Source organism: Polypterus senegalus, chromosome 1 (assembly GCF_016835505.1).
Source record: "Polypterus senegalus isolate Bchr_013 chromosome 1, ASM1683550v1, whole genome shotgun sequence".
Taxonomy (NCBI): domain Eukaryota; kingdom Metazoa; phylum Chordata; class Cladistia; order Polypteriformes; family Polypteridae; genus Polypterus; species Polypterus senegalus.
Genome location: NC_053154.1, coordinates 328,865,845 through 328,889,861, shown reverse-complemented (window position 1 = coordinate 328,889,861; position 24,017 = coordinate 328,865,845). Strand labels below are relative to the sequence as shown.

At 44.5% G+C, this 24,017-nt stretch overlaps 1 protein-coding gene across 1 annotated transcript in view; it reads left to right on the top strand.

Moving 5' to 3' along the window:
* Positions 1-24,017, top strand: part of tet1 (tet methylcytosine dioxygenase 1) — a 192,007-nt gene that overhangs the window by 10,950 nt on the left and 157,040 nt on the right. The window contains exon 3 of the mRNA XM_039737872.1: positions 4,396-6,231. Coding sequence (XP_039593806.1) covers positions 4,711-6,231 — 1,521 coding nt within the window. The 5' untranslated portion in view covers positions 4,396-4,710. The remainder of the gene's footprint in view (positions 1-4,395; positions 6,232-24,017) is intronic.

Sequence of the window (24,017 nt, the reverse complement as noted above, 5' to 3'; positions counted from 1 at the left end):
CAGCTCCTCAATGTCCTCATTGTCCACTTCAAGACCAATGCTCTTGCCCATGGACATAATCTCATCCACAACAGGAGGCTTAAATTTTTCTAAATCCTGTTCAGGAACGCATTCAGGCCAAAGTTTTTTTCCTGGCCTAGTTCAAGGTCTGGTATGTGACGTCTTCCCAGGCTTTATCGACAAGGTTGATTCAATGAATGATATTAAAATGGTTCTTCCAGAACTCTTTCATGGTCAAAGACGTCTCCTCAGTCACATTGAAACACCTGGCAAGTAGTCCTTTGGTGTACAGCTTCTTAAAATTTGAGATAACCTGCTGGTCCATGAACTGCAGAAGAGGAGTTGTGATGGGGAGGAGGAACACGACCGTGATAAAGTCATACTCCTCGACCATATAATCAACCAAATTTGGAGGGTGTGCCAGTGCATTGTCCATCAGAAGAAGGCATTTTTCAGGCAGATTATTCTCTTCAAGATATCGCTTCATGGCGGGAGCAAAAGCCTTGTGCAGCCATTCCAAAAACAAGGTCCTTGTGACCCAACCCTTTATGTTTGCCCTCCACATCACGGGCAGTCTGGGCTTTGTTTACATTCTGCTGCTTGAAAGCACGTGGGTTCTCAAATTGGTAAACGACTAGCAGCTTGATTTTTACATCGCTACTAGCGTTAGCACACAGCAAAACGGTTAACCTGTCCTTCATTGGTTTAAGGCCGGACATAGCCTTCTCTTCCTTGGTAATGTAGGTCCTCTTCGGCATCCTCTTCGAGAACAATCCGGTCTTGTCGCAGTTGAACACTTGTTGCGGGATGTAGTCTTCGTCCTCCACGAATTTTGTGAAATTTTTCACGAATTCTTTCGCAGCTTCAGCGTTGGAACTAGCAGCCTCTCCATGCCTTACCACACTATAAATGCCATTTCTCTTGCGAAACTGGCTTTAAATTCCTCACCTTCGCCACTCGTAGAAGGATAGTTTTGCAGCAGATTGCCATGAATCTTCCTGGCTTTCTTGCATAACATCGCCTCGCTTACTCTATCCCCTGCAAGGTGCTTCTTGTTCAGCCACACTAGCAACAGTTTTTCCACCTCTTCCAGCACTTGAGGCCTCTGCTTGGTTAACACTGTAATTCCTTTTGCAACATCAGCTTCTTTAATGGCCTCTTTCTGCTTTAGAAAAGTCAGAATCATAGACTTCTTGTATTTGGCGGCAAGATCAGTAACATGAACGCCACGCTCATACTTTTCAATAATTTCTTTCTTTAATTCGATTTCAGTTTTCTTTGAACCTTTCTTCTCACCAACACTACCACTCTTCACTTGCTTAGAGGCCATAGTTAACTGCAAATTTAATGCAAAAGCACATGTGTTTTAAAAATTATATCTTCAAGGTGGAGGCCATCATTAGCGATACACTCTGTGAGACGTTTTCTGAACACTCGCATGACTCTTTCAAGGTGGAATGGCGGCGATTTCATGGTGAATATCATCCTTGAGGACTTCAAGGTTTTGAGGTCGGTGTGTGAATACCTTTGACTTGAGAAAGACCCACAAGAAGAAATTACACAGAGTGAGATCAGGTGAAAAGTGAAGGCCACCCAACATCGCCATGCAGGGAGATCAGCTTCCCCGTAAAGTAAACTTCTCTCGCAAAACTTGCATGGATCTCCACACCATATGAGCTGTTGCTCCATCCTGTTGACACCGGACATCCACCACATCCATTTCTTCCAGTTGGGCCGGCAAAAAGTTCTCTTAGCATTTCAATGTAATATTCTGAAGTGATGGTGACCATTGCTTCTCCCTCCTCAAAAAAGTAAGGGCCTACAATGCCAAATTCTGCAATGACGTACCAAACTGTAACACGCTTACTGTGCAGGGGTCTCTGATGAAGTTCACGAGGGTTGGCTTCAGCCCAATAGCTAAAGTTTGCTTATTTACGCAACCATTTAAATGGAAATGTGCCTCATCACTGCACATGACGATTGCATCTCAATGAACGGTTTCAGAATGTTCACACACAACTCTCTATGGCTCTCCCAGTCTCTCTCAGTAAGTTTCTGCACTACCATCATTTTGTATGAATGGAAATTAAGTTCCTCATACAAAATTCTCCTCAAAGACGTGATGGAATTCCTAAGGCAGAAGTGCCTTGAATGTCTAGGAGGCTGCAAAATTGATTCCCTTACAGCTTGGATGATTTCAGGTGTTCGTACAGTCCGAGGATAGCCTTGCGATTTTCTGTTCAATTTTGTACCCGTCTGTCTAAACTTAGCCACCCACTGAAGAACTGTTTTCTGATGTGGGATGTCACCGTTGGGAAGAATGCTGAAGTGCGTTCTGGAGGCGCGTTGCCACACTCAGGCTATGTCAGGACTACAGCGTTTTTAAACAACTTGATCTCCGGCCACACTTGTGTTTTCACGTCATTTGTCATTTGTTCAAGTATGTCTGTCCACACTAAAATGTCAGAAAACGCATTTGACGAAGACGTTCATCTGCACTGGACTTGTGCACAGCGGATGAAAAATATCCTTGAAGGGACAGTAATGCCACCAGCCACAGGATTTATCACAAAACTGTAGGGACCAAAAGATTATTGGCCTTTTTTTCAGCATTCAAACTGTACAAAACACAGATTAGATGCGTCCAGGTAGGCAACACAACAAGAACCATGGAAAGGAAGACTTCTGTGTCCACTGGGTTGGAATCTTCTGTTCAGGGTGACCATTCAGGGAATGAGATGTGACAATACAATTATAATACAATACAATTTATTTTTGTATCGCCCCAAATCACACAAGAAGTGCCACAATGGGCTTTAACAGGCCCTGCCTCTCGACAGCCCCCCAGCCTTGACTGTCTAAGAAGACAAGAGAAAAAAACCCTTGTAGGGAAAAAAAAGGAAGAAACCTTGGGAAAGGCAGTTCAAAGAGAGACCCCATTCCAGGTGGGTTGGGCGTGCAGTGGGTGTCAAGAAAAAGGGGGTATATACAACACAATGCACAGAACAGAACACAAGTAACCCTCAATACAATACAACAATGCAATAGAATTAATTACAAGTACAGAGCGGAATTCAACAGTAGATGATATCACATAATACGATTTGGATTTGTTCAAAGTCCTGGAGACGTCGGCCATCAAGCTGCCTCCCCCAATTGGCCATTCCACAGCTGAGACAGCGCTGGTCCAGCCAATCCGATGAAAGGAACCCTGATGATTCCTGCTATCCTCTGTCAGAAATGACTTTTACTTAGGCAGGGAAAACAACTTGGCAGGTGGGCCGTGGCAACAAGTGCCACATTTGAGTACAGAGAAGAGAAACTGAATAGGTGAGGGTTAGTAACAATTACAACAATCGTATTACTTATGTTTTAATGCTAATTACTAACAACAGATATGCAGTCTGTACAGTTAATCAGCAGCTCTAGTCAGGGTGTGCTAAACTGAAGTAGTGAGTCTTCAGCCGGGATTTAAAAGCTGAGATTGAAGGGGCATCTCTTGTAGTAGCAGACAGACCACTCCACAGTTTAGGGGCCCTGTAACTAAAAGCTCGACCTCCCACTGTTATTTTATTAATCCTTGGAATCCTAAGCAGACCGGTATCTTGAGATCTTAATGTGTGCTCTGGTTTGTAAGTCATGATAAGTTCAGACAAGTAAGTCGGATTTTGGCCATTAAATGCTCTATATGTTAAAAGGAGGATTTTGAAATCTGCCCTAAACTTAACCGGGAGCCAGTGTAAGGATTTAAGAACTGGAGTTATGTGTTCATATTTTCTTGTAATAATTCTTGCAGCAGCATTTTGGATTAACTGGTAGCTGTATAAAGAACAGCTCAAGCATCCAGTGACCACCACATTGCAGTGAGCAGGATCCAATCAGGAAGGGACTATCTAATAAACATGGACAAATCAGAGCACGGTTAGAGTCTGCATTTCTGAGAGTCTATGCTTTCGACCAGCCACATGGCATGGCCGAGCATCCGTTTTCAGGAATTTATGGCTGCGGAGAGCATTTTCAGAAGTCTCCATTTTCAGAGGTTTGTAATGTCAGGCTAGTGTGGCCAAAAGGTGAAAAACATAAACTACATTTTAAAACGAACGTCTAGTGTTGTGGACGCGGCCTAAGGTGTCAGGGTTCAGCCAGCACTGATGCACTGATTACGATGTGGTTTCTCGCATACCCAGGAGTAGAAGTTAAAGAGGAGGTGGGCAGTTCTGTTCTGGTGAAGACCCTTCAACACCTTCCGTGTTCCAAACACTTTTTTCTTTCATGATCTTCGTTTAGTTTGTTTGTCGGTTGCTCTGAGCTGTTTTTGTCTCTGCGCTTCAGCGGATGAGATGCGTAATCACACGTTGGCTCCTTTAGAGTTAACCTCATTTTCTTTAATTGCAGGTCTGCCACACACACGGTCACCAAAGCCTAAAGGATGAAGCAGTAAGGATGTCGGCTTTGTTTTGACTTTGGACCAAGACGGCGGTCCCATCAGACAGACGACTTCTCCTCCTCCTCCTCCTCCTCCTCTTCATGGTAATCCAGAAAGAAGAGCACAAGGCAGAAGTAAGCAGCTTTCCATTACCAGGCAGCTAACCTCCTCTTCACTATGCCCACCTCTCCCAGCCTGCACCTTCTTGTCTTGGCCCCCTGAATTTGCTGCGCCCATGCCTGTGCCCTTAACTCTTTCCCCTTTCATTTCTTTTGAGTGCAACTATGCCTCGTTCTACCAAAAATTCCAATAAAACGGAACCCAGGGCTAGATCAGATGCCAAGAGAGATGTTTGCACAGTCAAGAGGCAGACCTTTAACTCAAATAGACATCAGGGCAAAGCATCCCTTCAGAGGAACGAAGACAAATGGAGGTCTAAACCATCGGCACAGAGCAGAAGTCAGGCGACTAAGGAGGTGAAGAAAGTCAACCGAGCTCCCAGTGCGGCTCTGCAGGAGTTATACGGCACCATCACAAACACCTCACCTGCATTGGGGGCGGTAAGGACGAGGCAGTCCGCTAACCGGGAGCGCTTTGCCAACTTTCCTTGCTTGAGGAGGTCATGGTGCTTCTCTCCGCTCCTTCAAGGCCTCCCAGATTTGCCAGAGCCTAGCAGAAGGCAACCCTCTAAAGTGAAAAGCAACCTCAAGGCCGAAGAGAAAGCACAAGAGGATTGGGACCTTGCTGCCACAGTTAACGAAGGACAATGTGAGCGGGCTGAAGTGGCACCCTGTGAAGCAGAATCTGGCGCTAAACAAAAGGAAAATGGAGGCACTGGCACAGGCTCTGGAGCCGTCACCATCGTCCACACCCTGGTCGCTGGTTCAAGTCCCTGCTCTCCGCAGACTGGGCCGAGCACCGATGAAGAGCACCAGAAAAGTCAGGCAGCACCCAAGCCAGAAAATGCAGACCAGAGTGACGCTTTCCTTCCAGGCGTATCCTCTGAACAAAAAGAAGACGGTGCCAGAAATGTGGACTTTGGCATTCAGGTGTCCATCAGCACAACCAACACATCAGAATCTCCTCATTTAAGCTCAATGAGCAACGACAGTGATGTCAAAGAGGAGCGTCCCACTGAGGAAGCGGACCCCCGCACAACCTCTTGCTGCACTGACGATGCGTCACAGAGCCATTTGCCTTCTGTGCTAAGCTTCCAGAAGTGGGCGGATGGCGGTGGCACTGAGCCCCCCAACGTGAAAGGAAACCCACCTCCCGGTTCAGAGAGCCAAAGCCCAGTAAAAATGTTGGAAAAATTGAGCAACGCCTTCACACATGTGGCCAGCAACCTGCAGACCTGGCCGATGCAAACGGGTCTTCGCAAGTCAGTGTTAACCTTTGAAAGCGCAACAGAATCGACTGTTCTCCATGCCAAAGCAGATTCCATTTCCAAAACGGGCATTGAAACAAAACCCTTCTTGGGCTTGGAAAGCCCTCTATCCCAGCTCGAGGACAACCAAAGATCTCTGGGCACAGACATCGGGGCATCGGTGGTTTCCTCCTGCTCTTCCTCACGCCCCATGTCTCCTGTGACAGCCTGCAATTCTACTTCTAACCCAACCCCTCCTCATCCTCACGGTCTGGTGAAGAAGAAACGGCGGCGGTGTGGAGCTTGTGAGCCCTGCCTCAGGAAGGTTAACTGCGGGGAATGTAGCTGCTGTCGCAACCGCAAAACTGGACACCAGATATGCAAGCTGAGGAAATGTAATGAGCTGAAGAAGAAGCCGGCACCGTGCTCAGCCGATGAGGTAGGACTCGCCCGACGCTCCGAGGCCGAGTTAGGAGGGGTCGTCCTCAGTGTTGACCCAGGGTCTTGCTTCATTTGCCGTCGATCGGACTCAAAGGTCCTGTTAGCAGCCTAATGTCGCCTCGGGTGGAGATACAGCCCACAGGGTTTTGCTTACTTTTCACTTTGGTTTTCTCCTGTTTCCTCGTTTTTATCCCTAATTGTCCCTCCCTTGTGTAAATGTATACCGTATAGACTCACGTATAAGTCGGGTCTTGAAACCCGAAAAATCGATCATAAAATCAAACCCGAGTTATACGCCCGTTCAAAAATGTGACACATTTTTTTTACGTTTTCTTGCCTCCTCCAATCTTGCACCAGTTTCTCAGACACATTGAATTTTGTTGCAGCAGCAGCTCAATTACCAATTTCTTTTGCTACTTCAATGACTTTTAATTTAAAACCAGCTTCATATTTTCTTCTGATCGAATGCTCCATCGTAGATAAGCGATGCTCTTATGATAAAGGTATATGAGGGGGTGAGTTACAAAAAACACAAAACAGTGCAAACGTTGCTTGGGAATAGTTCAGGTATTACCGTGTGGTCACGTAGGCACAATAGAGAGAAAAACAAGGCTGTGCGCTCTGTGGTTACTCTCTCAGTTGGCCGTTAGCATATCATAATCTATTGGACCAATAGCGTGAGTTTTCCGCATTTGACTTATACAACCGACAAATAGCAGAAATTAATACGGTAAAATCAAGCCCTGAATTATCCACGGGAGAACTTAAACACGAGTATATACGGTTTATATACTAGCCGTCCCCATTGGCTCCGCCCATGTAGTAGTGTAACAGGACAAACTTTAAAAATCAATAAACAAACAGGTATCGCTTACTAAGCAGAGGCAAGTTACACTCCAAAACATGGCGAGAGGTAGAGCGACTCGATTGGAGGCTGGCGCGTGAGTGAGGTGGACCCTGCCCAGTTCCCAAATCCTGACGTCACACTTCCGCCTCCCCTCGGCCCGCAGCCTCTGTCTCGGATTAGCGCGAATATATAATGAACTCTGATATTTAGCACGATGAGAGAAGTCGCAAAATCAACCGGAATGTTCAAGAAAATTCTAGAAAAAAACAGATCGAAATCCGTTAAGTAGTTCTCTCGTGAAAAGAAGACAGACAGACAGACAGACATACGTTGGATTTTATATATTATAGAGGTATTATATTCATTGCATTTGTAGTCTGAGTCCCGACCTGAATTGATATAGAGGTATGTATCTCTCTATTATATAAAAAAAAAACTTGGGACGAGACGTGACCTTCTCAGAGAGACACTTTCACGTCCCGCGAGATAAGACGTTGTGCCAAGAGTTTTGACCACGCACGGGGCCAGAAAAAGACAGAGTAGATGACAAAGTAGAACGTCGTAAAGAATTCAAAAATGTTGGCGATACACATGCAGATTATAGGTTAGAGATGATGAAGATAATAAAATTCGAAAGTCTCAATAAAATGAGAGTAAAAGATCGCATTAATGCAAACAAATGGAAAATATTACTCGGTGAAATAAAGGAACAGCGAAAAGAGATCGAATAGTGTTTGAGGATGTCTGGGGGAGGGCAGCACGGTGGCGCAGTGGTAGCGCTGCTGCCTCGCGGTTAGGAGACCCGGGTTCGCTTCCGGGGGTCCTCCCTGCGTGGAGTTTGCATGTTCTCCCCGTGTCTGCGTGGGTTTCCTCCCACAATCCAAAGACATGCAGGTTAGGTGAATTGGCGATTCTAAATTGGCCCTAGTGTGTGTTTGTGTGTGTCCTGCGGTGGGTTGGCACCCTGCCCAGGATTGGTTCCTGCCTTGTGCCCTGTGTTGGCTGGGATTGGCTCCAGCAGACCCCCGTGACCCTGTGTTCGGATTCAGCGGGTTAGAAAATGGATGGATGGATGGATGTCTGGGGGAGAAGAGAGACAAAGCAGTGAGACAAAAGCAAAGCAAGCAGGGGGCGGAGCCCCCTAATGTTATGTAAAAAACAAATGCATACTTTTCTGAGGTTAAAGACTACTTGACACACTGCTTGAGGAGAGATTTCAGGAGGACACACTCCATTTGCGACCCTAAACAATATTCTGGCCCTTGTTCGTAATCTGCAGAAAGAAGGAAGGGAGCGAGTTGAATGGGTTGATGGTCTGAGGAGGAGAAGAGTGCCGTTTGAAAAGCGTTAGAATTGTTCTTTGTAAAGGTTTTAATATTGAAAGAAGATTGGAGTAGTGGAGGCTGGCGCAGCACATAAAGCGGAGAACATTTTATAACTAAAGTTTATAAATCACATAAAGTAAGAAACACAAAAGGTCATGAACCAGTATAGGAAAGAAGTCAGGACTCTCCATTTATTTTCATGGGGCAAGGAATAAAAATTGTGCGCATCAGTCACGTCTGTGAGATACAGTATCTGTCTCACCAGAACAATAAACGAGTCCAGATTTCAATTCGTTAAGTAACTTCATAAATTGGCAAAGGTGCACACAAGTCAGCCTTCACTGTTTGTGGTTCAGATGTGATGACGGGCTGTGTTTCAACAAATAACTCACACATGCCGGCTCCAATTTATTAAAAGTGCTATGTGAAACAGTTTATTTATAGCATGAGGATAATAAAAGATGGATACTTACAAACAGGTCTACAGTATGCACAGACGTAGGAACCTCACCCTTGGGCTGAAGTGCTAAGTATCACCGTAGCTGCAGCTGTATGTCTCATGTGCCATGCCAAAGAAAAGAAGGCAGCACCACTTTGTCCTGCACACCGATGCACCTTCATCATTAGCCGGTCCCAGTGGGCACCATTGTGGCATTTCTTCTGGGTTGTAAAGCCAAGATAACCAGAGGGCGTGGTGTCATAGACAGGCCAGAAACGGGCGCACAACTTTAGAATTTTCAACCTCAAAATCCTTCGTTTGTGTTCTCTGTAAATTGATCTCCATACGGCTTGCAACCCCTTCACAAGTTTAAGAAACACTAAGTGTTGTGATTTATCTCACAATCTGCCAAGATGTGGTGAGGCTTCCAAAAAACACTCAGGAGAGCAGACCAGAAGAAGAGCAGCCTAGCCTCAGAGTTCAAATCTATATTCTGTAAAGTCCCAAAAAACACTCAAAGTGCCCCACAAAGCAAAGGATCACCGTTAACCCCCTCAGCTTACACTTGATAAAAATTTGGGCAATACTCAAAGTTCACATATATATTCTGTAAAGTCCCAAAACACAATCAAAATGCTCCCCAAGAGAGAGGATTACCATGAACCCCTGGCTTGTACAGAGCAGGGCAACAAGGAATCTTTATAAAGGAGGATGTATTGCATGAAAAGGAAAAATACCAGAAAGGGTTTAAAATAAAAAGGGACTTGCCTAACATTCTATCCAAAGCAAAAAAAAAAATTCAAAAAACACAATCCATAAGAGAACCCAAATTCCAGAGCAAAAAAGGACTAAAGGCAATGAACAAAATCCAAAAAAGGAGCAAAAGCCTTAATAACAGAGGACATTCAACATTAACCATGCTGGACTTTATGTGTCTGGGGCGGTCCCTTAGCAATGATGGACAGGTGGCTCCGCCTCTTGACTAATCCACATCCTTATATATAATTTGATACTATCCGTATGTATGGTGTTTGGGTCAATACCGCGACTCGATACAAGTTAGAGCCATGCAATGGGACTCTGCCTTTGCAGTTAGAACATAACGTAGCATAACATTTAGAATGAGCGTGTTAGCACCGTTATAGGCCCCCTGGCAAAGCAGTGCACTGGGGTCCCTACCTACACAACCGCTCAGCAAGTCACAACATACATAGATTAGCACGGGGCACCCCAGACAACTGCCCAGCAGGCCCATGCATTAAGACGGCCCTGTCCTGGAGCTCCCCATGAGACTTCTGCAAATGTCCACAGGTTGTTTGGCCCACTCTTCCTTAGCAAACTGTTCCAGCTGTGTCAGGTTTGAAGGGGGTCTTCTCCAGACTGCACGGTTCACTTCTTTCCACAGATGTTTGATAGGAAAGGCAACTTTAGAACAGTCCAATGTTTTGTTCCTAGCCACTCTTTGGTGCTTTTAGCTTTGAGTTTTGGCTCATTATACTGATGAAGGGTCCATGACCGGTGACTGACACCTGGGCAGTACGTTTCACTCCAGAATGTCTTGACAGTCTTCAGATTTCATTGTTTCCTGCACAGATTCAAGGCACACTATGCCAGACACAGCAAAGCAGCCCCAAAACATAACCGAGCCTCCTCCATGTTTCACTGTAGTTCTGATGTTCTTTTCTTTGAAGCTTCGTTTTTTCACCTGTGGACACAGAGCTGATGTGACTTGACAGTTTTATCTCATCTGTCCAAAGGGTATTCCTCCCAGAAACATTGTGGCTCGTCAATATGCATTTTAGCAAATTCTAGTCTGACTTTTTTATGGGGGGTGCTCCTGGGTCTTCTGCCATTAGCCCCCTGTCAATCAAAAAGCGGTGGATGGTGTGATCAGACACTGATGGACTTTGACTTTGGAGTTCATCGTGTATCTCTTTGGATTTTTGTCTGCCATTCTCACAATCCCGGCCGCGTCCAAAGAGGTTGGCTACAGTCCCGTCCACCTTATACTTCTTCATAATATTTTTAACTGTCGTCACAGGAACATCAAGCTGCATGGTGGTGGTCTTCTAGCCTTTGTCTTTAACATACCCGTCTATCATTTTCTTTCGATCTCCTCAGACGACTCTCTTTTGCTTTCTCTGGGCCATGTTCAGTGTGGGACACAAACAGCAGAATGACGACTTGTCTCCATTTAAATCGCCTGAATGTCTGACTGCACTATTGGAGACCTCTGTGATATTAATTAAAGAAAACATCTTGTTTGAAAAAAATCCCTCAAATCCAATTCTTTAGGATCTTTTCTAGGGGTACCAAGCAATGTGCCCAGGCCATTTTAGAGTATCTTTGTAGAATAAGCAGTTCTTGATCCCTTGTCACACTCGCTTTGCTTTCCTCTTGACACATCCAAGGCATGCTGGTCTACAGGGGACAATCGCTCTTCACTTCATCAATTTTCAGGGGGCATATGGCACTTTTTCAATGAGCTGTAAGGAGGCCACGTCTCTAAGTGATAAATAAATATAATGGAGGCCAGAATAGCAGTGCGCCATCTCGTAGTCCTGTTCATATTGGGGCGTCAGCACCGAGTGCCACAATGGACCCTCTAGCTCTTTACGTGGCTATTTTAGTTGACTCTCTTTGTCCTTAAAGGATAAGTTTAGCATTTTTCAAGTGAAGGTTATTTCTTCCCGAACATGCCATATATGCATTTGCAACTTGAAATTGTGTTCTAAAGTTAAGCATTTTCTATAATTTTTCAAAAATATCTTGCCCACACTCGCACTTTACAATAAAAGCTAAAGGGGCAACCCCAGAAAATAAATAAACATGGTGGTGGCACCCAAAGAACGAACTCGAGGAATAGAAAGAATGTGAATATAAAATAAAAATAAAACAAATCTGTAGAAGAAGAAAATACGAAGCAACGCAGATGGAAGGTCCCAGCAAGTCAGAATCTGCACAGAATGCAAGCCGAGGTTTGAACGTGGCATTAGAAAGGACCGAGACTCAAACCAGCGATGTCTGCTCATCAAAGCAGAGGGCAAAATGAAAGGTTTGCCATCCACAGTTGGGCTTACCTGATTTGAGCAGAAGTGCAGAATTGTGTTTGGACAACACACAAAAGCCCAGCAAGGTGGTGGAGCATCTGGCGTCTTTACTTCCTCACCAGCATCGCTGGAACCGTCAGGGGAGTCAGGGTGTGCGGAGAACATGGAGTAAGTCAGGGTGTCATGGACCTTCTTCTGAGCTATGGATGAAGCAGACAGGTATGTGATTCCCAACCGGTAGGACACCCTTGCCTTGCTGTGAATAACACTGGTATAAATGCAGGGTGGTCCTAACTCAAAGTCCCAACTGTCCTGCATCAATCTCAGGATCGTTCTGTGGGCAGATGATGCCAAGTTAGTTTGGTCTGTCACGAGTGATATTGTATGCACTCCAAGGGTGTGTCATATTACAGATGACCTCTCTGACAGCCTGTCTAGTAAAGAAAGCCCACCAATGCCTCTAACGTCTTGAGGAGGCTGAAGCGGGGAAGTCTGTGCCCCTTTATTCTGACCTCTTTTTACAAGTGCATGGCGGAGACCATCCTTACCTCCTGTACTGCGGTGTGAGACAGCAGCTGACCGGCCTTAGACAGGAGGGCACTGCAGTGGGTGGTTAAGTCCACCTAGTGGCCCACCCACTGTCCAGGACATTTACACCAGCAGGGGCAAAAGTAAAGCCTCGTCCATCATGGAAGACACCGCATACACTTGACTTGAGCATTGCTAGTTTTCATCTTCCTTCTCTGTACGTTTAGCATTTGTTTGCTCAGAGGTTGATGTGCTTGCTGATTCCTAAGTAGCTCTTCTTTTCTCCACCGTAGCAGCCTACTTCTTCTGTTTTTTCGTCGGCATCTTTTGCGCGTTAAAACTGATTAAGTCCATGTTTGTTGTTGCAATTGCTTAGTATGTTTCCCTTCAATTTTAACTTAAGCCTTCAGTCTGCCTCAAGAATGATTTAAGATATGAAGAGGTAGGGGAAGTGACGGCAAAAGTGGTAGGAATGAGAACGGATCCCATATGCATGCGACACACAGCCACCCTGCTGCCCGCTGCTGAGAGTTGAATCTACAATAAAATAAAAAGAGGAAAAACCTTTGCAGTCAATCATCACCCCAAAAGCAGATAGTAGAGGTCACATAGTATATGAGTACCAAATTTCAGGTCAATAGTTCAAACGGTTTGTGAGCTACAGGTGATTTAAAAAGCTAGACAGACAAACGGACAGCCAATGTAGCGTATCTATATATACAGTACCAGTAACGGCAGACTGCATGATGACGTTCAATGAATACGCTTGACTTGAGCGTTCCTAGTTTTCATCTCCTTTCTCAGTTTAGCATTCGTTTGCTTCCTGAGCAGCTCTTCTTTTCTCCACCCTAGAGGCCCTCTGCTTTTCTTCTTTCGTCGGCATCTTTTCGCATTAAAACTGATTGAGTTCGTTTTTGTGTTGCAATTACTTAGTACGTTTTCTTTAATTTTTAACTTAAGTTGGCACTTACATCTTCAATCTGCCTCAAGAATGATTAGCGAAGGTGGTAGGGAATGAGAACGGCACTCATAACGCATGCGCCGTACGGCCGCCCTGCTGCGCGCTTCCGAGGGGTGATTCTACAATAAAATAAAATAAAAATAATAAGTAAAACCATCACCCCGAAAGCGGAAAATGTGACGTCACGTAGTATATGTGTTCCAAATTTCAGGTTAATAGTTCAAACGGTTTGCCAGCTACAGGTGATTTAAAATCCTGGACAGATAAACGAACAGCCAGGGTAGCGTATTATATAGAAAGATATAAAAGCCAAATACCACTGACTCACTCATCACGAAACCCCCCGAACCATGAGGACTTGGGACTTGAAATTTGGATCGTAGGTTACTCTTGGCCCACAGGTGCTCGCTAAGAAATGGTTTTAAAAATTTCGTGGTCCAAACGCAAAATTTCTTTTTTAGACCCGTTTGTATGCATGTCCGCTTTTCACGAGAGAACTGCTTAACGGATTTAGATTATTTTTTTCTATAATTTGCTCGAACATTCCGGTTGATTTTGCTACTTCTCTCATTGCGCTAAGAATCATAATGTTCTCTTGCAGGAGCGATGTAACCACACTAATCCGAGACAGAGGCTACCGGCCGAGGGGAGCGGGATGACGTCAGGAGTAGAGAGCTGGGCGGGGCCCTCCTCATTGCCCTATTTCACTAATACGCGGGCGAAGCCGCGGGGGACGGCTAGTTATATATAAAGATGTCACTCATCCTGCGCATTTACTGTGTGCCCCCCTTCTGTCATGCTGGAGGTTGCGTAGTTTACGGGTTTAAAATGCCAGATTGAGAAGCGACTTCTTCTTGGATGCTATCAGATTAATGAATACAGCATCACGAAATCTAACTGCACACTCTGCGTGACTTACACTGCATTTTGCATTTTCACTTTCAGTAGCCTCATGAACTAAACTATCTGCTGCTACCTCTTTTATGCTACCTCTCATCTTAGCTACCAAACAGTCGGTTGGCACACTGATATGACTCAGGCGCCGCCTTGAGTGGCAGCCTTTCCAGCAGCTCCGTGTACGACTTTTATCTTTCTACCTTTGTCACTATTTCACTGATCACTCCTACCACTTTCTTTTATGTGGACTCGTTCCCTGGACACTTTTTACTAATTTTGTGAATTTCTCCTTGGGATTAATAAAGTATCTATCTATCTATCTATCTATCTATCTATCTATCTATCTATCTATCTATCTATCTATCTATCTATCTATCTATAGGGTGGTTCAGATCTAATCATGCAATTTTTCATTATGCTATAACTTAATAAGTTTATTACATAGAAAATCACCCAAAAAAAATCCCAGACCATCGAGAAATGTGCGAACTGACGACATGAAGAATCGTCTTTGTGCCGAACTGGAATCGTACCCCCATAAATAAAAGTCATCCAGACGATCTGGATCTGCATAATTAGATCTGGACCACCCTGTATCTATCTTTATGTGCTGCTAATTACTGTACAGGGCGAACTGCAATAATATTTATTTTAACCATAATTATCTTGCTGAGTTTACGTATAGATGTAATTTCGTTCTAATTATCGTTTCTCTGTATCACACAGTCTATCGGGATAAGGAGCTACTTTTTATTATGTAGTTTTTTTGGTGGGGTTATCGTGGGTATTGTTACCGGGACCCGAGTACCGAATTTTGTTTGTGCACACGGATATTGGAATGACAATTAAAGATCCTCGAGAGAGATGGAAAATTAACGTGCAAATCAAAAGCAATGGCTGGCTTCCACCAGGGTCTCCAAGGTCCCCAGATGCGCTGACAAAAGTGTGCCTGGCAGTGGACTCGTATCCTGTCCTGGTCAGATTACTGGCAAAACTGATAAGAAGGGAGTTCTAAAAAATGAATAGCTAGATAATGAAAAAAAAAAAAAGTTTGCGCAAAGGAAGGATGTACAAGTTCAGATGTGTTAAAGAGTGAGGCGAGGGCCGAGCACATCGTGCACCTCCATTATCTAATCACGTCCCCAGTCTGCTGTTTACTACTATAAAAAGAGCATTTGAGGATACGCGGTGAAAGAGAGCCAGTGAAGTCAGGTGAGTTCAAATGAGGCCGGAATGTACCACCTTGACAGGAAGCCGGGGTGGTTTGTGGACGGAATGCTACGTGCAGCTCCTGCTTTTAAATATTTGCTGCCGTTCCTCCCATTTTGTACTTCAGCTGTGCAAACTTGCTTCTGGCTATCAGTGAAGTGGGGCCGGCTGGTTGGGCAGTGCTGGTGCACAGTTTGAACGCTGCATTCCTGTCTCCGCTGAAATCAGAAACTTTTAAGCCCTGGAGTCGCGGCAGGATAACGTTACCCCTTCAGTTGTATCTCAGGCACCTTTTTTTGTGCCGAAAAAATCAAAGCATTCTAAGTAAAGTGTCATCAGATCCAAAAAAATGCGAGCGCAGAAAGGGTGGAGAGAGGCATGGAGGGAGGCGGCCGGCCGTGTATCACCTGTGAGGGGTGAGCAGCGTCGGTGTAGCGGCGTACACATGGAATGCGGTCTGACAGCCTGTGGGATGTTCTGTTTTGGTGTTTTTGTGTTTATTGTTTTCTATATAAATATTCGTAACAGCATAAGTAAGGCACTACCCGCACATGAAGTACATGATGATGGTGGTGTTGTAAACAGGCCTGCGTGACTCGGCACCACATCTTTTAGCAAGTGAACTAAAAATGCAGGGCAGGTTTTAAAATCTCCAATGGTGACTCCGGGGTGAGTCGCTGAGTGAGCATCAATTTTTGCTGCCCTAGGCGAAGCTGTAAATGGCGGCCGGCCTCCCTCCCTCCCTTTGCTTTGAGAACATAGAAAACCTGGAGAGGCGAGAGATGAGCCAGGACTGCAGAGATGTGGAGGTTCTGGAAACAAAACTGTGGACTGACATTTGTGAGAATGTCGAGGTTGCAGCATTTGATTGCTTATCGCAGTGTCTGTGGAATTGGGCTACGTTTATTTATTCAATTACTGTTAATACTCAACCCTCGAAGAAGACGGTGAATGCCCCTCTCATGAAACATGGCACCCTAAGTCACTCTGCCGTGGTTGCTGCGATGACCTTCACTGCCACCTGATGTCACCGCAGCTCTTTTCCTGATAGACATGCTGAATGCACACATGTGGCCATTGTTTTCTTGTCTGTCCCTAAGAACTCGATGCCCAGTAACGTGGTAGAGGAGACCTGCACTTCCAGTTCTCTGGCCATGTATGACTTTGGGTTACATTTGGAGTGCGTGACTGGCGCTTGTGATGAAAGTGGTCAGTCAGCCAGTGCAATGTGCTTCACTCTCAGCAGAGCTCGCTGCGGTTGTTTTCCTGTCAACAATGGCGTGTGCCTGTGCTACCGATGTTTTCCTGCGGTGCCACCTATCATGAGATGGACCTGAAGTGCAAGATCATGGAGGAGTTGGTCCGCATGACCAATCTGTGGATCACATAACGTGTATCACGGCATAAGTTCTTGACTGAGACCACGACCAAGGTTCAAGGCTCGGGGCGCTTAAGTTTATGCGTGACAGACAGAGACCTCCTGCCATTTTATATGTAAAGATTACTTTGCAATTAATGTCTCTAAGGGAAAAAATCAGTTTGTTTCACAAAGTCAGATTACTGCTTAAATCCAGAAGTACTATTTATTTAAAATACTAGCCAAGCAGATGCCTTACAATGGCTTTGGCAGTTTAGTTATCATCTTATAAAAGGCAAGTTACATAGACATAATCATTTCATCTAAATTACTGAAATAAACTGACAACCTTAATATAACCACATAATTCAATAAAACTGAAGTATGATTATTTTCACCCATCATTCCATGCTACCATCCACCTTAAGTGAAGGACAAGTGTCTGTGTATCTGTGTGTTCATCCAGTTGCTATTCTGTTTCTGTTATATGCCATTTGTAAAAGCAGTGCTAATGTTTGCGATGCACCATCTGTTGGAATTACAAATGCAATTTGCATTTAATTACTGCAAATGCTTGTGATGTGCCGTCTGTTGGAATGAAAAATGCAATTCATTCCATTACTACAGATGTTTGTGATGTGCCATCTGTTAGAATGACAAACGCAATGCATTTTGTTACAATAAATGTTTGTGATGCACCGTCTGTTGAAATGATGAATGCATTGCATTTGTTTACTACACGTATTTGTGATGCGGCATTTTTTTCAGTGATAAATGCAATGTAGTTAATTACTGCAAAAGTTTACGATGCATCAACAGTTGGAATGACAAATCCAATGCATTTTATTAGAACAAATGTTAGTGATGTGTCATCTGTTGAAATAACAAGTGCATTGCATTTTGTTACTACAAATATTTGTGATGCGCCATTTTTGGAACAACAAATGCAATACATTTTATTACTCTGAATATTTAATGATGTGCCATCTGTTGGAATGACAAAATGTATTTTATTACTCCAAATATTTGATGCGCCATCTGTTGGAATGACAAATGCAATGCTTTTTATTACTACATGCATTACAAAGTACATTCCAATAGATTTCCCTGAGGTCAACATTGATTACTGTGATTTTAACTCATCTTAGACGGGTAGCACTGCTAGTGTATAAATAATGTAATTTAACTATTCAATCAATGCACGACTTCAGAGTGGTTTTCCTGGGACAGCCTATGCAGAACTGTTTAGCGTGCCAAGAAAGAATGTCATAGATGGTATTACAAGTTTTAATGGAAGCCCACTTGGGAGGAGATTATAGTTTGAATGAAGTCAGCTTTTAACAAGACGTTCAAGGGCTGCAGCCCTGTTGTCATTCTGATTGTTTCATTTTGTTTTGCTTGGTTTGTGTCTTCTGTGTTATGCCAGTTTAAAGATTATTATTATTACTGTTATTATTGCACTGTTGTTAGATTATTAACAGTGTTGTAGCCTATGCAGAGGTGGAAAAATGGCTAGATGGATGGTTGGGTTAATATAAAAATTAACGCTCAGGATAAAATCAATGGTGCTTGTGTTCCGTGTGTTGGAAGACATTCTGACCGCACAGCGCACTCCTAAACATTTGCAGTGATGATTTGGTTGGAGTCTTTTTAGCAGGATCCGCTTTTGAAGTTTAGTGTCGGCTTGTGTGGTGTCAGTTAACGACGCTCATTGCGACGCTGACCTCCTGCCACTTGGGGCGCCTGTTGTTGGATGTTACTGAATTGAACACGCAGGGTCAGGCAGACTTGTCTTCTTACTGCTTCTCCTTGAAAGATGTCAATTCAAACCTTCAGAACTATTTCGATTGCCCAACCTTTTCATTCATGCGTCCTGTCGCCGTCTAGATGACGAGCCGCTCTCTACTCCGCTTGTCCACTTCTGTAAGCTCTGTCTTGTACAGTTGTTTCCAGACACCTGAGGTCACTTCTGGAGTGGCACATGAGAGAAGGACCAGGCCAAGAGAAGGACTAACTGTCATTAGATTTGTAATACATATTGTGGGGAACAGAAGGGGCAGGATGGCCTTGAGGAGTCAAGTCCCACAGCCCAATGGTCTTGTTGTGATATGCACGGCCCACCACTCAGTATTACACCATTAAAACCAGTGACTGTTGAAGTGAATAATGCTGATCATCTTGTTCCAATGGCACCTGCCACGAGCTGGGCTGTGACGTAGCAATGGATTGTGCAAATTGTGCAAAGCACAAGGGCCTACGAATAACTGAAATCACTTGCACAGTTCATTGCATTAATAATTCATAATTTCAACGTCATGTTTGCACCATCACCAGCCAAGTCCAATCTAATCCATGATGATATTATGTATTCGGCAGGCCTACAGTTTACACGAATTTAGACTTAGGGAGTTGGGAGGTTCGGAGGTACAACACGGTGTCACACAAACAGACCACAGACATAAGAAGGTTTGGGGCAGCCACCCATGTAATATATCGTGGCTTCAAAAAAGGTTGAAACGATTGAGTTGTTTACAAGACTGAGTCCAAAACAGAACTGACAAGGCGGATGTAAGATGGCGGCTTTAAAGGGCTGGTGGAGGAAGTGATGTCATTTAAGGCAGAACTGGAAGTGACGTCATCAGAGCTGCCAGAACCCGACAGGATTTCCCGGGAATGGTCTGCAAGGAACTGAGAGAGGCAGTCAGCACATTCCGCCACCCCCTGGTCTGATGTAGAATTACAGTTACTCGAGCCCTTTGGCTGCCTCCTATTCGCATGTGTGTTACAACAGCCTAGTCTGGCTTACAGTGGAGTGCACATTCCCAAATTTGGTGACTTTTGGTGTGCCGTAGTGGAAGAAGTTTTGAAGGACGTCACATGAATAGTGTAAATTGTTCATTATTATTGTAAACTAGCCAACCTGCGGCTTATCAGGCCGGTTTTTTAATGAATTTTAAGCACAGGGAGAAAATCAACATTTGAAAAATCGGTAATGTAATAAATCAGCAAGAAAAGCAACATTGTAACAATGCAAGGAACGAACCAACACACAATCGTCCGTGACTGAAAACTGGCGGAACGTCATCGCTCATGTGCCCACCTCCAACTCGTCGCTTGAGTCGTTGTCGTCTTTGTACAGTCCAGATGCACCAGTGACTCACGCAGACTTTCCGTGTTCCTGCAGGAGCATCTAAAATGACGCACGTTTGTCGCGGATGCGAATTGCTGTATGTAGCATGTAAAACAGTTTGCTATGGTGCACGCGGTCGTGCGTCGTAACCGAAAACTCGTTTTTTAAAGACTGCTCACTTCTTGGAGTTGGTGGGCGTGACTCCTTCCTGCGTGCACCATAGGTGTCTTACTTGTTGGCGGCTTAGTGAATCCACGCCCCTTCCGGTGTGTTTTCCATGGGTGTCTTGCCGTAGTGAATTATATATATATAGATAATTGTTACTTTTTTACTTTGAATTGATGTCAATAGTTTTCAAAATTCGAACTTGTAAATGGTAAATTATAGCAATTCTGTTGTTAAGTTGTGGCCCCCGTTAGTCGGCAAACGCCGAATATTTGAACCATTTGACTCTTTTTATACTCTCGCCATACGAAACCATGTCGTCCAGTAGCAGTGGATCCAGCAAACATTATAAGAGTGGTGCTGCTAAACGTAAGGCTCACCTGAAACATGACTTGAAAAACGCTAAGCTTACCAAGATCTCAACCCTTCTCAAAGCTGAGCAAGCGCCAGCGATAGGAACTGAGAATGCTGATGCTGGTGAATCGTCTCAATGGTCACAAGCAGGTTTTGCAGACAGCGCAGTGAGTGAAATGGTTTCAACTGCCGAGTCTGGAATTATACAACGGCTGCAGATCAGGTGCTATCTGCTGAAACCGTTCAAAATGGAGAAACTAGTAAAGACAAACAAGCAATATGTATGACCAAGCAATTTAATACCGACAAGGCGAATTTCTTGGAGCCATTCACACCTCACTTTATGATGTCCATTTTCTCAGAACTTGTGTAAAACCGGTCGATGGTGTAGTAGTGTCCTGTCAGCCGGTGTTGTCATTTTAATTTGTTACGAACTGAATTGGCTTCATTTTATAGCACTGAACAGTGTCTACTTTCTAGCTTACATTACATTTTAATCGTCTTACATATATTTATGTACTACTACTACTACCCATGCCTTCCACATCCCATTCCCACAATTCACTTTATTTTTGCTAACTTGGAGTTGCTGTAATAAAGAGATTAAAAAGTTATTCCATTTAGAGAGCCAGTTTGTTTGTCACCAGCATGTGATTTGATAGTGACGCGGACACCACTGCCCAGCCGGCCCCTAGGATCTGGTTGTGAATAAATTACTAAGAGTTATGCTAGACAGGTGGTGACCCACCGCAGGGCGCTGCACAGGGGCCTTCATCAAGCTGGCTACGCCACTGGGGCTGGGATGGACTGGGTAGCAGGTGATGAGTGTAAAAGAATACACCAAACAACGTGAAAGGTTTGGGCATCCACGGCGTATACTTGAAATACGGTTGGCGTCTTTACAGACATGAGCTCAAAACAGAACTGAGGACAAAGAGAACAACATGGGGTAACATATATGGCTGGTAGACAGGAAGTGATGTAATGGGTCAGTGGAATTCTGGGCTTGGAAATGATGTCAGATGGAGGTGGGATCTGGAGGACCGGAAGAGGAAGTGATGTGGGCTGTCTTCCGAGGACTGGAAGTGACTTTAGGCTGAGGTTTTGTCGGCTGGTCTGCAGGGAAAGAGGAGAAGGAGATAGAAGGCAGCGCCAACCCCTGGTCTGATGGGAACATGCAGGTTTTTGAGCCCATAAACTGTTTCCGAAATCCGTACATGTGTGACATGAAGTCACCTCTTGAAGGTGATGTGTTGGAAGCAGCAAAAATGGGCAAGTGTAAGGATCTGAGTGACTTTGACAAGGGTCAGGTTGTGATGGCTAGATGACTGGGTCAGAGCATGGCAGGTCTTGGGGGAGTTCCCAGCATGCAGTACTGTAGTTAGTACCTACCAAAAGTGGTTGAAGGGAGTAATGATTGGTGTACCAACGACATGGGCCATGGGTGCCCAAGGCTCACTGATGTGAATGAGGAGTGACGGCTAACCCGTATGGTCCGATTTGGAGCACAAATTGCTCAGAAGCTTAATGCTGGCCATGAGACAAAGGTGTCAGGACACTCCGTTCATTGTAGCCTTCTGCTTCCTCCAGGTAGTTTGAGATCTCCTTCACTGTATGTTGCACCAGAACCATTTCCAGATATCCAAATTACATCTACACATAGGCTGGTGTTGAATCTCCACCCACGTGCGGAGAGGACTTTGTGTGTTCTGTCAAGAGTTTCTGTAGGCTTCCTCACCATCAGACAGCACCTGACCACATTAAACAGTCAGTTCAGATTGTGGTCGGATCTTTCAGTCTGCATTCAGAGCTGGTGAAAAGCAGACGACAACCACAAGTGCGGAGTCAACGTAGATTCTTGTTCTATCTGCATATAACGACCACATAAGCTGAAGCTGACTTGAGTTTTGTGTGGAGAAGGTGACATCAAATCTCTGTCCTTGCACGATGCGAATAATGGAGACGCATTTTAACGGCAAGTGAAGGTGTGATCCATCTGAATTTATGTCGGGGCCCAATCCAGATACGACACACAAATTAATGCCATCTTGTGAAGACGACCTGATTTTTTTCTTCCCATATCCCAGTGACAGGCAGGTTGCGCAGACTGACCACCCTAAACTGGCCCATTGAGAGGGCCATCTGTAGTGGACTGGCACCCCATCCGAGGTCAGTTCTTGCCTGGCATGGGTTTGGCACACCACAAAGGTTAAGCACGTTGTGTACATGGGTGGCTGTGTGTGTGTCAGTATGGTCGCTTAAATCAAGACTGAGCCATTGACGTGAATGGCGTATGTAAAGTAGCTCGAGTTACGACTTTTAACAAGACAACAGCATTTATTTCTCGAGCATTTACTGTACACTCGGGATTTCAAAGGGCCATGAAATAATCTTAGCGTGTCACACTGCCTGTTTGATTTGACTCTCTTTTCTTGGGTTAGAGAAAGAGTGAAAAAAAGAAAGATTTAGGAATTGAGAGACCACCCCCCCCCAGTCAACAAGTGGGTGCCCATCACCTGCACAGGTAGGCATGTACAGGGCTGCTGGGTCTTTTCTTTGTTTCTGGTATCCTTTGTACTTCATCTGCTTCTCCCCTTCTTAACCCCCACCCCCCACTGAAAGGTGAAATAAGAAAGCCCCCACTGCCCCCACAGCAGTTTAAGCCATTGACAAACCCAAACTCTCTCATCATCCTCATCAATGTTATGAGCAAGAGCGACAAAGAAGAAGGTTAATTAAAAAGGGATTTCACTTAGGGGGCACAATTAAAAGCTTAGCTGAAACAAAGCCCAGCAGGCACTGCGGCCCAGTATGGGCAGCGATTGAGACCCCCTCAAACATAAGACTCAGCCTGAAGGAGTTCTCAGGATAGGCAGCCTTAACGTATTTGGACATAGAGTTTGATTTTGATTGGTTGGGACACAATATAAGATAAAGACTGAAGGTTTGATGAGGAATTCTACGACAGCTGCTGTGTCTGCCTCAGTGGTGGGCTGCTGTGTTCTTAAGAGGTCTGAGGTATGTCCTATGAATTGGGTGTTTTATAGCACCTGTTCAGTGCCTTTAAATAGGATTCACATTTTATTGTTATATACAACATTGAATTAATTTGGATGAACTGCAGAAAAAAGGGTCTTCAATGTCAAAGTGAAAAAAGATCCCTGCAGAGTGGTCTAATGAATTACTGTACTACAGAAGCTCTGAACCGCACAGGAAAAAAATGATGGGATAGCCCTTATCTCGTACGGACATGAAAATAGATGGGGGTGACGTCAAACTGAAGCGCCTTAACCTTGGTAAAGGCGTAACTAAGCGACCCCGAAGTGCACTTTTGTGTTTTTTTAGTCTAACTTTATGTCATACATATGTGAAAACATCTCGTGCGTACTAAAAAGTACGGTATTCCCGGACGTACGAGATATTGGCACGTATGTACAAGATAACGGCTATCCCATCATTATATATTATATAAATTATAATATAAATATATAAAATCCAATGTCTGTCTGTCTGTCTGTCCAC